The sequence below is a fragment of the Bubalus bubalis genome, chromosome 12, assembly GCF_019923935.1.
Source record: "Bubalus bubalis isolate 160015118507 breed Murrah chromosome 12, NDDB_SH_1, whole genome shotgun sequence".
Classification (NCBI taxonomy): domain Eukaryota; kingdom Metazoa; phylum Chordata; class Mammalia; order Artiodactyla; family Bovidae; genus Bubalus; species Bubalus bubalis.
In genome coordinates this window covers 98,181,455-98,196,605 of record NC_059168.1, presented here as the reverse complement: position 1 = coordinate 98,196,605, position 15,151 = coordinate 98,181,455, and the positions used below count along the sequence as shown (strand labels likewise).

General features: G+C 54.6%; 1 protein-coding gene across 6 annotated transcripts in view; it reads right to left on the bottom strand.

Moving 5' to 3' along the window:
* Positions 1–549: 549 nt before the first annotated feature.
* Positions 550–15,151, bottom strand: part of SLC25A25 (solute carrier family 25 member 25) — a 36,637-nt gene continuing 22,035 nt past the window's right edge. For 2 of the 6 annotated variants that reach the window (XM_006065406.4, XM_006065408.4), the window contains exons 2-11: positions 8,317–8,443; positions 8,140–8,227; positions 7,423–7,458; positions 7,042–7,153; positions 5,586–5,744; positions 4,184–4,336; positions 3,729–3,836; positions 3,462–3,629; positions 2,722–2,872; positions 550–2,618 (exon numbers count right to left, since the gene is read on the bottom strand). In XM_006065406.4, coding sequence (XP_006065468.1) covers positions 2,434–2,618; positions 2,722–2,872; positions 3,462–3,629; positions 3,729–3,836; positions 4,184–4,336; positions 5,586–5,744; positions 7,042–7,153; positions 7,423–7,458; positions 8,140–8,227; positions 8,317–8,443 — 1,287 coding nt within the window. In that variant the 3' untranslated portion in view covers positions 550–2,433. Of the gene's footprint in view, positions 2,619–2,721; positions 2,873–3,461; positions 3,630–3,728; positions 3,837–4,183; positions 4,337–5,585; positions 5,745–7,041; positions 7,154–7,422; positions 7,459–8,139; positions 8,228–8,316; positions 8,444–10,763; positions 11,058–15,151 lie in introns of those variants that run through there. The other 4 variants (XM_006065407.4, XM_006065409.4, XM_006065410.4 and 1 more) reach the window with 3 other exon arrangements.

Sequence of the window (15,151 nt, the reverse complement as noted above, 5' to 3'; positions counted from 1 at the left end):
GCAAGTTTGAGAGAGGGAGTCAGGAGGGGCTTCCGGCAGCACTGAGAGATCAGCTCTGCCCTGGATAGGCTGAATCAGGTGAGGGCCGAGGAAGGACCTCCGGATGCAGCAACTCCCGGGGCACTGGCGACCTGTTGGAGCACCCCAAAGCCAACAAACATCCATTCTAAAGAGGGGGTGCCTTGAGAAGCCTGGAACGGGGAGCTGCTCTGAGTAAGGGGGAGGGGGAAGTTTTCTCATGTCCTCTGATGAGACAAATGGATTTGCACTCTAACACGTAGGCTTCCCTGGTGGCTCAGTGGTAAAGAATCCGCCTGCCAGGGCAGGAGATGGGGGTTTGATCCCTGGTCCAGGAAGATCCCCTGAAGGAAATGCCAACCCATTCCAGTATTCCTGCCTGGAGAATCCCATGGACAAAGGAGCCTGGAGGGCTACAGCCCATGGGGTCAGAGTCGGACACGACCGAAGGGACTTGAGTGACACAACATTCTAACGTGGCGACAGCCCCGTGCCACCCAAGCCCAGGTCAGCAAAACCATGACTCTGTCATCAGCTCTTAAACAACTTTATTAGAAGGCTGTTTTAAATGACAACTCCCAATTCTTTCTTAATTTGCTTTGTCACCAATTCCAGTTACAACTCTATTTATATGTAACAGTAATTTTTGCATTGATCTTTGCATCCTATTTGAATTGTCCTCATCGGGCCATTCTGGTGAATGGAAGTGTGGCCGTGCACCTGCACGGAGACCAGCATTATTGAGCAGGGGGAGCGGGTTGAGGGGGTGGTGGCCAGGACAGAGGGAGCCCGCTTCACAGGGGATGGCGGGGGGAGCTGGTGGCCTCCTCCGGCCCTCACCCCCAAACTCAGTGATACGTACCTCACTGCCCTATCCTTCAAAAAGGGGGGGAAATAAAGAAATCCCTCCCCAGTCCAAGAAATGATTTGGACTTCCATCTTCAACGGAGTGGGAGTTTCCCTCCCTCTTCCCACCCCCTGATCAAACCCTCAGCTCCTAAGGCTTCCTGGGTGCTGGCCCCCTCGCCCCCCAACCTGCCAAGGGCCCGTCTCTCTGTGGTCAGGGCCTTTCTGCCTTCTTTGCCTTTCTTCTGTCACCAGTTCAGAGAGGAATTTCTTTGGACAGGCACGAGGGTCACGCCCACAGCCCCCTGGTTCCGCCCCCCACCCCACTTCACGGGGGCCGGGAAGGTACAATCCACCAGGAACATAAATATGAATAAAAAATGAACTTGAAAATGACAGGCTATTAATTAAACAAATCTATAAAAATAGTTAGGACGTAACTCTGTTCAAATAAATACAAAATAAATAGGCTCCAAGCAGTGTGACACATTGCGTCAGCGGAATGTGAAGTGGTCCCACTTGGCCCCCGTGGGGAGCAGACGCGAGTCCCCAGGGGCGTCAGAAACAGACTTAAATGCGGTCAGCCAAGCCGTCGGCTCTCTGTCTTCCTTCTGGAAGACCAGAACCTGCACGTTTGTTCAGCTTCTCTTTCTGAACAAAACCCTTCTTCCAATGATACGTAAGTATTAAGGCCTTGAACACCTTTTCCTTCTCTTGCCAGGGCCTGCAGATGCAGGGCAGACATGGCCCTTCCTGCTTTGACACGATCCCCACTGCCCTCATGCCAGTGGGGCAGAGGGACTTGGTTCTGAGCTGGTGCCAGTGCTGACAGAGTCCGGGCCCAGCTCAGAGCCTCATGAGCCCCCCTCAGCGGCGGGGAGCAGAGGCCCTCTGGGTTCCAGGACCTGTGAAGCCATGCGCCAGGCAGCCTGGCCCCCGTCATGCACACATGCATCCAGGTGCCTGCCTGCTGGGCAGCTTGGAAGCCCTCTTCCCTGCACCAGCCAGCCAGCGGCAGGGCGGCCAGTTGGGAATCTGGGCTCAGGTTTCAGGTACAACTACCCTTCCCCACTGACTGAGGAGAGAGGGGCAGCGTGGGGAGAGGGCCGGGGGCCCTCCTCCTACCATTGAAAACAGCAGCGAGGAAGGAAGCGAGGTGGGCCCCCCCGGGGGAAGACGCTCAGCAGGCCAGAAGACAGCCCAGGCCAATGGTCCAGCTGCGAGGATGCGACGGGAGGATGAAACCGGCCTCCCAGCCCTGCTCTTCCGCAGGTGCCCCTGGGCAGCGTTCAGCCCCCAAGCGCTTGGGCCCATGTCCTGCTGAGCCCTGGGCCCTGAGGAACACTCACAGGTCCTCCCTGGAATGGACACGTGGGTTGGCCGGGGTCAGCAGGGCGCACCTGGTGGCCTGCCAGCTCTGTCCCCCCCATTTGTGGGCGCACCCCAGGGTTTTCACAGCTTGGCTTCAGTCAGCGTAGTGTTGGTACATTCACAGAATGAGATGGCTACACATCCCAGGGCTGGGAGCCCGGGATCAGCGAGTCTGCGCGGGCGGCTGGCCCCCGCCTGTCACCGCGACTGCACGCCCAGGGTGATCTTCAGGTTCTCATACACCACGTAGCTGATGCTCACGGCCGGGATCACCTTCATGAAGTTGGGGGCCAGCCCCCGGTACAGGCCGAAGGCCCCCTCGGTCCGCAGAATCTGTTTGAAGAGGCTGCTCATGGTCACCTCGGGGGCGCCCTCCATGGAGGCTGCAGTGAGAGACGCCACCCGTCAGGGGCCTTTCGCCGGCTCCTCCCTATATCCCAACCTGCCCCCAGGGGAGATGGGGCCCTGGGGACCGACTAGCCTTACCTTGGGCCTGCATCCGGGTCCTGACCAGCGCCAGTGGGTAGCTGGCCAGCTGGCCACAGGTGCTGGACATGGTGCCACAGGCCAGGAGCACAAACACACCAGGGTCTGCACTGTTTACTGCATAGCGCTGCAGCCAGGCATTCTTGAGTGTCTGCAAGGGTACAGAGGGGCGGGATGAGCCGAAGCGCCTGCAGGCCCCAGGAGGGAAAAGCCTGAGAGGCAGTGAGAGACGAGGGGGTTGGGGGCAGATATCGGATCCACATAGGAGGCGCTGCCCGGTCACACGGATGGGATCCGCAAGGCCACAGTAACCCAACTCGCTTGGCCTGGGCTGGCCCTGGGGGCTGGCTGCGCTCCTGAACGGCCTGCCCTTTGTTTCTGCTGTCACTGGGGATTCCCAGATAGGATGGGGCGGCGGTGGGGGGCTGGGGGGGGCAGGAAGCAGGGACAGCAACCCCTTCTTCTCCTCAGAGGGCTGGACCCCTGTGCTCTGGAGCCTGCAGGGGCCCAGGGAGCCCCCAGGGCACCGCGCTCTCCAGATCTGTCGGCCAAGCCCCTAGGGTACAGAACCTGGGGGCTGCCATGGGCAGGCAGTGTGACAGGAGACCCCTTGCAAGGGACAAAGGAATTTGGAAGGAGAGAGTGGGGGGAGGTGGCTGGGGGGGACGACACATGGCCAGGAGGGCGTTTCTGAATCTCTCCTGCCGCTCAAGGGGCCTGAGTCCTCCAGGGGGCCTCACCTCGTAGACGGCCAGGTCTATGCCAGCGTAGGGGATGATGCCCAGCATGTTGGGGACATAGCCTTTGTAGAAGGCGGCCATGCCCTCTCGGGCCAGGATCTTCCTGGCACAGTCCAGCATGCCCGAGTACTGGCCTGTCTTGCGCAGGGCCATCCGGGTCTTCAGGACCTGCAGAGCCCAGGGCGGGTGATGGAAGCGTGAGCACGGCCCAGTCCGCCCGCCCACCCCAACACGGGCTGCCCGCCCCGGCACTGACATGGCCCTCACCTCCATCGGGTAGATACTACTCTGGGCGATGGCCCCTGCCAAGGACCCTGCCACAAGCCTCTCGTGAATCCTCAGAGTCTCCTGGTCACTCCCAATGAGACGTTTGATCTGGAATAAGGAGCCAACAAACTCAAACCCCTCTGCTGGAGACCAGCACACCTGTTGCCGCCCCGCCCGTCCTCCCGGAGCCGATCAGGTTTAACCGAGACCTGGTGTCCCTGGGACTTTCGATGCTGCCCAGAGAAGGCAGGCGCTGGCCCCCAGTGGAACAGGCTAGTGGGGGCAGTGCAGGGGTCAGACCCAGGCCTCTCCATCCCCCGCCTGGACTGGCTGTCCCTCAGGTTCAAGGCCTGGCTCCGGGTTCCAGGGGATCAGCAGGGCAGGGACCTTGTCCCAGGGGGCACTCAGGATGCAGCTGCCGAGGGGCAACTGTCCCTGGAGAGCCGGGTCCTCACCTGCTCGTAGGCCATGAATTTGATGGCCGACTCGGGGGCGATTTTGAGGACGTTGATGCCGTTGCCCCGCCAGAGTGATCGGGCCCCTCCTTCTCGAATCATCTGGGTGAACCCACCCACGATGCACATGTTGTTGCTGCGGGAGGCGTGGACCTGGGGGGAAGGACAAGAGGTCGGGAGGAGCCACAGCGAGCCACCATCGTCTGACCAAGAACCAAGGTGGGAGGTTGGCAGGCACGGCCCTGCCCTCTTGTGCCTGAGACCGACTCAGCACCCTGAGAGTCAAACGTGGCTGTGAGTCCAACCAGACTTTTTGCCGTGCACCCAACGTTTATATGCCAACACCGTGCTAAACACCTCTTACACCTCCATGAGGACTACTTAAAAAAAAAATTGGACTTTTTATTACGGAAAAACTTTCAAGCATACATACAAGTACAGAGGAGCTTCCATGAACCCATAATAAGGTTCAACCATCATCAGACCAGCCAATCTATGTGCTCCCTACCCATGACCCCTCTCCTACTTCCATTAACTGAACGCATTCCCAGCCTTAGTCATTTCATCCAAGGACAGCCTTTCATCTCTACAGCATTCCTGGGGATTTGGGGAAGAAAAACAAACTCATATGGCAATTGGTTTGAGCCTCTTAGTTTCCAGAGGAATAGAAGTCCTGGGAGTGAAGGGAAGTGCTCATGGTCACTCAGATGGGAGGGTGGGACCCCGGATTGGGTCCCAGGCCCAGAGCTCCTCTGCCCAAACCACTCCATCTCCCTGATTTGGCACCTTCTTCTGTCCATAGGCCTTGAACCAAGGCAGGGAAAGGAGGGCAGGGAAAGGCTGACACCTTTTCTGAGCAGGGTTCCTGGCATTAAAAAATGCCAGAACACCAGTCAGGGAACAAGAGGGTGACTGGCCACTGTTCAGATGACACTGAAATCCAATGGTGTGTCCTCAGGCAGGTCGATTTCACAACCCTGCCCCTGACGTGCGTTCAGCTTATCTCTGCCCTGTGGACTTGGAATCGGGCACTCGGCCAGGGGACTAGCGTCTGGGCCAGGTGAGGATCAGCTTGCACAGCCCCCCAAGCAGTGGTCTACATAAGATGTACATAAGGCGACAGGTTCCTGCCACACCCCAGTTCTCACCGGGGTCAGCTGCCCACATTACAGCCCTGTAATGTGACTCCTGGCTTAAGAGCCTCAGATAAAATTAGATCAGCAATGCGCAAAAGGTCACCTGGGCCAGGATCTAATGTCACCCTGGTCTGAGCAGTAACTCCAATCTGACTTAAGAAAGGTATGGGCCCAGAGTAGGGCCCCAGACAAGGGCAGGGAAGCCACCGACCAAAGAACCCAAGGAGAAAACAGGCGGCTCAGGGCCTGTCTTCCTGCGTACATACCTGCATGAGCACCTTGAGTCTGTCCAGGGGGGCCGTGCAGGTTCTCGATACGGCCCCCGCCCCACCGCCGGCCACCAGGTGCCTCCACCACATCCCCGTCTGCCTCTCCTCCACCGTGAACTCATCGGGGACTGTCAGATTCTCACCCACATCAAAGATCTGTGAGGAACGCCAACACCGATAAATCAAGCAGGCTCCCAAGCTTCTGGCTGAACTACCAGCCGCCAGCTACGTCTACTGCCTTCCACTGTCTAAAATGCAACCACCACCATCTGCACACCCCCACCCCCCACCCCCACTCTGTGGAGGTGGCAAAGCTCTGAACCGTCTGCGGCCTTGAAGAGAGAGGCCGAGGTTAGGGTCTGAACGCAGAGCTGGAAAAATGCGGGTACAAAACCAGGAGGACAGCCCGTCTAGATGCCACTAGGGGCTCCTGCAAGAACAGCTTACAAAGGCATTTCAGCTGAGGATTGCCAGGCTGGCTGTGCTCAAAGGATCAAGTCAGGGGTAAAAATTCTTCTGAAACACGATGTGTAACTGGGGTAAAAATTCTTCTGAAACCCGAAGAGTAACCGGATCGCGCCGGCAGAGAGTTATGCAAGGCTTCTGCAAACACGAGAGGGCTGTGCTGCCTGAGAGGCGCCCTCTCCCCTGGGGCGGCTGGCAGAGCCAGCTCTGCCCCAAGCCCGGGGGGCACAGGCCCAGCCTGGGGGGCAGCCGGCTCCTACCCATGGGGTGTCCGCTTAATTTCACCCCACAAAGATGCCAGGCGTCCCCTGGGGGCACTGAGGGAGACGGAGGAGGAGGGGCGCCTGTGGCCTCCCCTCTTAGAGCTGGTGGCCTGGGATGGTGCTAGGACTGCAACCAGGGGGTACTCAGCAAGGAGCAGCAGAAAGGGATGCTTGTGCATGGAGGGGGCACGCGGGCAGGGGGGTCAACGGGGCCACCACCACGAAGGGTGCTGTGTGCTTCTGATCAGAGGTGAAAGAGGCTGTATGTGTGTGGCAGTGGGGAGGTATTCTTTTGCCACAGAGGGAAATGACATAAAAACTGGGGTGGGGGAGGGGGGAGACACTTAACAGCTCGGCTATTTGATCTTTACCGGGCAGCTCCCACTGCCTCCCAGGAGGCTTTGCGAAAACCAGAGGGCTCAGCGAGAGGGGTGGACCCTGAAGACTGGGCAGCAATGGGGGTGACAGGAGGGTACCCTTTCTGGCAGAGGGAATCTGTGGGGAATGGGCGGGGCCGTTTAGGTTGGCTGGCACGTGGGAGACGGAGGGAGCACCTGGAGGGCTGGCAGAGGAGTGAACAGCCCTGCTGCGGAAGAGGCGGCAGGCCGGGAACCCCCAGCAGGATGGGGGCTGATGCTGGGCAGATGGGACCCACTGGACGGGGGAGGGGGGAGGGGGGGGCGGGGAGAAGAGACCACCTTCCGGCCAGGGGAGGCGGGACTCACCGTGGAGTGCTTCCAGTAGAGGATGATCTCAGGGATGTTCTCCACAGGGTGCAGGAGGTGATAGTCTCGCCACTCGTTCCAGTCGATGGTCATCGTGCCGTTTTTGTCCATGCTGTAAGACACGTGCCCAGTCACCCACGTGGACACAGGCCCCATCTGTCAGCCACAACCCACCCCCACCGACCTCCAGGGGAGCCGAGGGCAGGCGTGTGGCCACCAGGAGACCACGGAAGGTGCCCCTGCCCCGGAGAAGGGGCCAGGTGGCTCCACATCCCACTTGGCACAGACATGGGGATGTAATGGCCCACGAGCACCCCGATCTGATCAGGCACAGAAGTTAAGGAGGCAGGAAGAGGTCCCCAGGGTGACACGGATACTTACTAGGTGACAGGGCCCCAGAAGTGGCCCGTTCGTATTCTGACAGACAGACAAAAGGAGAATGCAGAGGAGAGAGGAAAAACAACACCAATAAGTGCTCTGAGCGGAGGTTAGTGAGGCAAGCACACGGCACAGCATGGCGTGAGGAGGTGCTCTGCATGTGAGGGGAGCGAGGGCCAGGGGCCGCCATCCCTACCTGCCTGCCAGCTGGCTTTGGGCCCTCCGGGACTTAAGGAGGGTGGGGAGGACAGGAAGCGACTGAGGGGCTGCTCTGGTGGGAGTTCCCAGCCCCGAGGATCACCATTTGCCTGGGGCTGACTCGGGGCAGTGCATCTGAGCGTGAAGTTAAGAGGAAGTTCCCCTCACTGGAGGGCAGCCCTGTGAGCCCTGCCCCTCCCTGCATGTCCAGGCAGAGAAGAGTGTTCCTTGCTCGCCTTTCACCTACTGAAATCTCCCCACTAGTCTTTTCTCTTCGAGAGTGGCTGGTGTTGGGCACCCTGCCCGGGGATTTGTGATTCTTCCACTGGGAGCTGACCTGGACCCTGGGGAGCGGCTAGTCTCTGGGAGGGGTTACTTATTCATCCCTTCCAACCACCAGGAGCCAAAGTTCATGGAAACAGGGTTAATACAATGAATGGCACTGTGGAGCAAGTCCAAGAATCTTTCTTTCGTCACACTTTTGTTAAAGCAAACCAAGGGACTGGTTACGCATGCACTCACCTCTTGAGGATTTTTTCTGCCTGCTGCTCAGATATCTTGACCCCCAGGTCCCGCAGGGACTGCATGATCTCCTGGGCGTCGATCCGCCCTGGAACAACAAAGGCCATGAACCTGGGGCCAGCCTGGTGCAGAGGCCCAGGACTGCCGGGCAGCTGCTGGCCCCGGGCCAATGCTCACCATCATTCTTTTTGTCCAAACTCTTGAACACCAGCCTCAGTTTCTTCTCGTGATCTTGGAGATAGTGGACGAACTCTTCGAAGTCTAGCTGCCCATCCAGGTCTTTGTCGCCAGCTTGTACGATTTTCTAGAAAAGAAAAGAAAAGAAAAAGAAAGGTTTCATCCCTGGGCTCAAACACCAGCTTCTCCCGCCTATGGCGCCCCGTCCTTGGGAAAACAACTGCTCATCCATGAGGTGGCCCGGTGACCAGAGACACTTCCCCTCCTCCACTCCCAGGGTCACCGCCTGGATGTCCGAGGGCCGGCCATGCTTCCCTCGCGATCGACAAGGGAAAAAATCAGTCCCCGAGAGAAGCCCTTCAGACAGAGGCCAACAGTGGTGGGCTTGAGCCTTTCTGGGTTCACCAGGTTAGCTGCCCAGCTCCCTGCAGCACTGTCCCTGGAGTCTGGCCTCAGCCCCACATGCCCTCTGCCCACATGCAGGGTGGCCCCGGAGCTCCAGATTTCAGCAGAAACTCTGCAGCTGGCGCTTTTATCCTTAAAAGTGGCACTGGCCCAAGAACAGTTGGGGGCGACCCGGGTAAAGGTACAGGGCAGAGCTGGCCCCTGCCAATGCCTGCTTGGTGGAGACGCCGTCAGAGAGAACTGTGGAGGCTGGGGAAGTGCTACCACCCACAGGAACTATTTTTGGGCCTGAGCTCGAAGGCGCTGACTGTCTCAGATCTCGGGGGAGCCAGATGCTATAACCAACCTCAGCTTCCTTATTAACCAGGCCCTGGAAAGCAGGGCAGCTTGACTCAGGAATAGTTCGGTAACCCAAGGGGCCTTTAAGAGACCCTTTCCTTGGCAGTGAGGGTCCAGAAGTCTGCACCTGCGCTTAGAGATGAGCTTGGTTCAAGCACTGCAGCCCGTTCTGGATGCTCAGCAACTGGAAGTTCTCCACAAAAGCACAAGCACGTGGCTTGTGCCCCAGGTCCTGCTAAATGCTTTACCTTGAGTAACCCGGTGAATCCTTGCAAATAGCTCTAAGAGGTGGGGGTCTAGCACTCCCCTCACTTTCAGAGTTGGAAACAGAAGTTCTGAGGGCTAAGTAATTTATCCAAGGTCATGCAGCTAGGGAAGTGGGAGGCGGCATTCAAGCCAGGCCTGCTGGATTCCAGTCACCTCCCCATTGAGAGAGCCTGCTGCCATTGTAAAGGTTAATCTCAAGAAGGTGGGGAACATACATGAGTCACTCCAACCCAGCAACACCCCAAAACTAGGACCGAAAAATCTTCTAAGGAAAATGGCTATAGTCTCCTCATGTTGCCCAATTCTCTCAGCGAGAAATAACATCCTCTATCCACAAACCACTGTGGGTTTCCAAGTCTTCTGAGCTGGTGGATTTGGAAATTGATGGATCATTGGCTAGCTGGTCCTCTCCAGATACTGTGTCACTTAACATGATCCAAAGACCAGCTCGGGGGTGTGGCTGGAATGTGAGACAGACGCTGGTACATGTTCCATCAACTCTCTGGACTCGGGTTAACTTCCTGCAGGCATTTCTGCTCTCCACCAAGAATGACACAGATTACGTACAGGTAATCATCCTAGCTTTATGAGAGGAGTGGAAGTAGAACCTGCATGTCATTTAGGGAGGAGGTGAATGCGAGGAACGAAGCTTGCTGGAATCTGCGTTGCTCTGGCACCAATGTGATCCATGTGCCTTGTTGGGTGGGTGCCGGGGTACAGACAACCCAAGCACATGTTCATGCGGCTGGTTTCAAACAGTCTAAACCCTTGCTTCTACCCTAGTCTGGTCTCTTTCCTAGGATAAGCACGTCATCACCCCCTGCACACTCTCTGACCTCCACAGGGGTCTGATGACCGGCGAAGCTGGGGTGTCCCAGTAGGAGGAGGTGACCCTCTCAGATGCTGTAGCTGTTTCCCCATATTTAAAATGGTAATGATCTCTGCTGCCTCTGGCTCCAAAGAGACCCCCTAGGAAGGTCCCCTCACCCCTGCCTGTTGTTCTGTTTCACCCAGAGCACAGTCCTGTCACCTCCAGCCTCTGCAGTCACAGTTCCAACTCCTGTGCCTCCAACGAGGGGCCTCTGCCCTCCCCCTCTCTGCCCCCCCGCTCAGAGAAATACCCCCGCAGCAGCCAGACCGTGCCCCCACTTTCTGGCCCTGCACTGCCCTGCACCCACTCTCCGCAAGAAAAGTCCTTTCCCTCTTCCACAAGTGCCTCCTCTATAATTCCAGCCTCCCTTGGAAGTCACATGAGAGCTAGTCTCTCCCGTGACGCAGCCCTGTAGCCGGCTACAGCCACGCGCCTGCTGGGGAAAAACTGGCATGGCTGGAAATCAAGTGAGCCGGAGGCATGGGACCCTCTACCAGCTCGGGCCTTCACTGAGTCAACGCTGATGAAATGCCTGCCTGCCTGCCTTCTGCATCCCAGTACAGACCTGCTTCCACTGGCGGTAGGTGGAGAACTCCTGGGAGGGGATAAAGACGCTGAGTTTGAAGATGGACTTCAGCTCGGCAGGAAGCCCCTTGGATTCGAAGTACTGGAATTCGGTCTGGGCCTCCCCGATGAGGGGCACATAGAGGCACAGGCAGAGCATGCTGGCGGGAGCTGCTTCAGGCGGCGTGGACGCCGGGAACGCTGCCTGGCCCCGGCGCACTCGCACAAGATATGCTGGGGCGCAGCTGTCATTGGCTGCCTCAGCCCTGCCCTTTGGCTTAATTGAAAAAAAAAAGTCTGCTCACTGTACTTCCAGCCAACAGCCAATGAGCACACAGCCCCGCGAGGAGGCGGGCACTGCCCCAGTGCCAGGGGATGAAGATCAAGACTGACGTCACCAGCTCCCCGGTTAACCCTTCCGAGACAGGCAGCGCATTTGGCCCTGTCCCCCAAACAAACCTTCACGCACCAGCTGCCAACCCCTCCAAACAAACAAACTGGCTCTGGCCTGTTTTTTTCTACAAGGTCCCCAAACGCGTCACACAATACCGTAGTTTCTCCCCTTAGTAAATCATTTCCAGCAGAAAAATTAGTGGAGGCAGAGATCAAATCAGGGCTTACTGAATGTGTCCAGTTTAGCTGTGAGGGCAGAAAGTCAGGGGTGGTAGGGAGATGCTGGGAGGGGTCCCATGGGATTGTAGGGGGGCTCATTCATCTGTCCCGGAGCTGCTCCTGAGCTGGCTGGCTCCAGGGACCTTTCTTTCCCAGGCCACCTTGCACATGAGCACCCCTTCTGCAGGTTTGGCCTGGAGACCCCACCAAGTGTGGAGAGGCTGACGTGGTGGTGGGGGGGGCGGCAGGAAGAGGACACCCTAGGCTAAGGTCACTGTGCTGGGGGGACGCCTTAGCAGCACCAATCTAGGGTCAGCCTGAGCCTCACTCAGGACCCACGGAAGTAGTTTTCAGAGTCCACGTTCACTCAGAACACTCCAAAGTTCAGAGGATTGGAGCTTTTCAGCTTAGAACCGTGCTGCTCAATACAGAAGTTTTGCATTTTTATTTTCATTAATTTATTGCATCGCAACATGTGGGGATCTTAAGTTCCCCAATCAGGGATGGAACCCTTGTCTCCAATGCAGGGGGTCTTAACCACTGGACCACCAAGGAAGTCCTCAATTTTAAATAAGTCAAAATGAAATGAAATTAAAAATTCACTTCCTTCTGCATGGGTTGCATAGCTTGACAGTCACAAGTATTCACCGAGCATTTCCATCACCACAGAAAGTTCTACTGAACAACACTGCCCTAGAACACCCCTTTTAGGTGAGGATGAGAAAAAAAAAAAATCTCAGGTCCTGGAGAGTCAAGATCTGATCTTTATTTAAGGGCCACCCCGCCACCTCCACCTCATCCCTTCGCACTGAAGTTGTCAGATTCATGCTGCAGAGATGAATTTCATCACAGAGATGAAAAAGGAATCCGTCTCGCCTTGTTCCATCTACAGTGCGCCACTTCCTAATATAGACAAAACCTCACTACTAGGATGGGTTAAAAACGGATTTTTATCATTTGTTGATCCACAAAAGTGAAAGGAACTTCTTAAATTCACTAAAAAGCTTTTTGTTAAGAACTTGAAAAAGGTTCTGAAAACAAGATGCTGATGCTTATGTACATCAGTATAAAACAGATTTTAGGAACTTATATTATGGGGTTGGCCAAAAAGTTCGTTTGGCTTTCTTGTGAGAGGTTACAGAAAAACCTGAAAGAACTTCTTGGCTAACCCCATGTTTCAGCCCTTCCAAAGAGATCTCAGGGTAAGTCTGTAAAAACAGGTCTTGGGCTGTTTTATCCATTCACTTGGGTGGATCCAATGGTGTACTCAGAGGCAGCTCAGGATTATTTGGGCAAATGCCTCCTCAGCCTCCACCTAAATCCAAGTCACTCAGATGTCTGTTAAGCCACCCAATCCAGAATGTTCTACTTTAGGGCTATTTTAACATACATCTTATCTCTACTGTTGGGGTCCCCGAAGGCAGGGCCATTGTACCTCCTTGTCTGGAATGAGCCCTTGCCTTGATCACGGAAGGTGCCTGATAGAAGCAGTTTCTGAATGAATGAATCATCCTTGGCAGGGCTCTAAGACCCCAAGTAACAAACATGACCATTCTCAATGAAGACCTTAGGTTTGGTTTCCCAAGTGTCTGCAAATAAAGAGTCCGCAGGGCATTTTGCCTACCTCAACAAGATACTGTATTATTACTTTTATTTTAAAGGAAGTTCACATTTATAAGTAAAAAAGCTGAACTTTAACTGCTGATCTTCCTTTTCAAAATTATTCATGTGTGCTTCTGAAATGAAAACAAATTACACAGATCTGTTGAAGTGTCTCATTTCAATGATGACTGTAATCCTTCCAATACAAAATGGCAAATATTTTGACTGAACGAATAAGTTGTTAAATTAGAGATGTTCATTTTCTACTAAACTATGTTTTTCAAATAATGGTGGTAAACATAACTGTACCACTGAGGGCTTTTTTTGTTTTGTTTTGGTACCACTGAGTTTTATGACATATTTACAAACCTGAGAAGAGATTTGAAAACAAAGTCATATGAAAGTGAAATCAATATTTAACATATAAGGAATGATCTATATGTAACCTTGTTGTATATTTTCCAAATCTCCTGTAAATGTGTTAATCATATTTTCATCAAACAAGGGCAACTATCTTCTACAATAAACAGAATGGAATCTTCCTGATCATAACAGAGCTCATCATCCTACAGACCAATGGTACCACCAGGGTCAGAAATGTTCTCTGAAAAGTTCTACATGTGCTTGTCAAGATGTAATCTTAACAATGCTTATATTAATTCTATTCCAATGTTATTCTTAAAAAAGAGCTCCAACGTATTTCTGTTTTGCAACCGTGTTCACGTCCAACAGAATGTCTTCACTGGACAAACGCACACTGGCATTTGGTTGTTTATTTAAACCATCCACCACCCCCCGCTCTGAGTTGCACAGGTCATGCAGAGTTCTTCTGTCACACAGAAATGGCAGCTTCCTAGTTGAGACCTCCAGGCACCTGGAGTTCCAAGGCAAATGTTCTTTTCCTGGAATGACAGACACTGGGCCCCAGAGGGGCCCTGGGGTGACCTCTTAATCTCTGAGAAGAAGAATCAGACCAGGAGAGGCCACCTGGTTTGCTCAGGCCCGAGAGCCAGCTGGCGGCGGGGCTGAGGCTCACCCGGGGCCTGGCTCTTGTTACAACAGCCACGTAAATCAGCACCCAAGCCTGACACTGCCATAAAGAGATTTTAGAATTCAGTTTCAAAAGAACACTTCCTCAGACTGACCCTGAGCATTACAATGAGCTGGACCTCACATGGGAGGTGGCAGGTGTGGGGGAGCAATTTTAGACTTAGCTTTAAAAAAAAAAAAAAAAAAAGCCACAAGAAACTCTACCTGTTACAGTGCTGAACACATAGGTGGGAAATACAAATAAGGAAGAATAAAGCAGGGCTCGGGACGTGCCTGGCGGTTTGGTGGTTAGGGCTCTGCTTCCACTGCGGGGGGGCACGGGTTCAATCCCTGGTTGGGGCACTAAGATCCCACATGTCACACGAGAGTGAAAGCGTAGTTGCTCGGTTGTGTCTGATTCTTTGTAACCCCATGGACTGCAGCCTGCGGTTTTGTCCTTTGTCCATGGGATTCTCCAGGCAAGAACCCTGGAGGGGGTTGCCATTCAGTTCTCCAGGGGATCTTCCCAGCCCAGGGATTGAAGACGGGTCTCCTGCATTTCAGGCAGATTCTTTACCATCTGAGCCTCCATGGAAACCCATGTCACGTGGCATGGCCAAAAAAAAAAAGGTTCATAAAGTAGGATGTTTGACACCAGTTCAGTTCCTGATGTTTGACATCAGCCCCAGGTGTTTCTGGATCCTTGAGTATAATGCACTCTTCCCCCTCCTCTGCTCTCTTTACCTGTTCTAATTTTGTGACCTAGATCCACTTTTGTCTCTTTTCTTCCAAAGTCCATTCCTCTAACAACTAGTCCTGGGAAATGACGACAGTCACTCCCGATCCCTGAGAATTCAGTGGTATTCCACTTCCCTTAATCTGCAGTTCCTCTCACGAGCATTTTCTTACCTTCAGACCTGCCAACGTGCCGACCCCACAGGCTTTCCTTGTTCTACTACTGTTTCATTCCAGAGAAACAGGTGCTTCCCTCAAGAGCTGGAATACCATGAGTAAGAACAGGGCAAGTAGAGTACCTATGGGAGTGTGGCATTAGTTCATAAAGCATTTCCGCCGCCCCCCTCCGATGACTCAGACCAAGCCCAAAATATTAATATGCGAAGGAGCCTTGCCAGCATCCGGCTACTC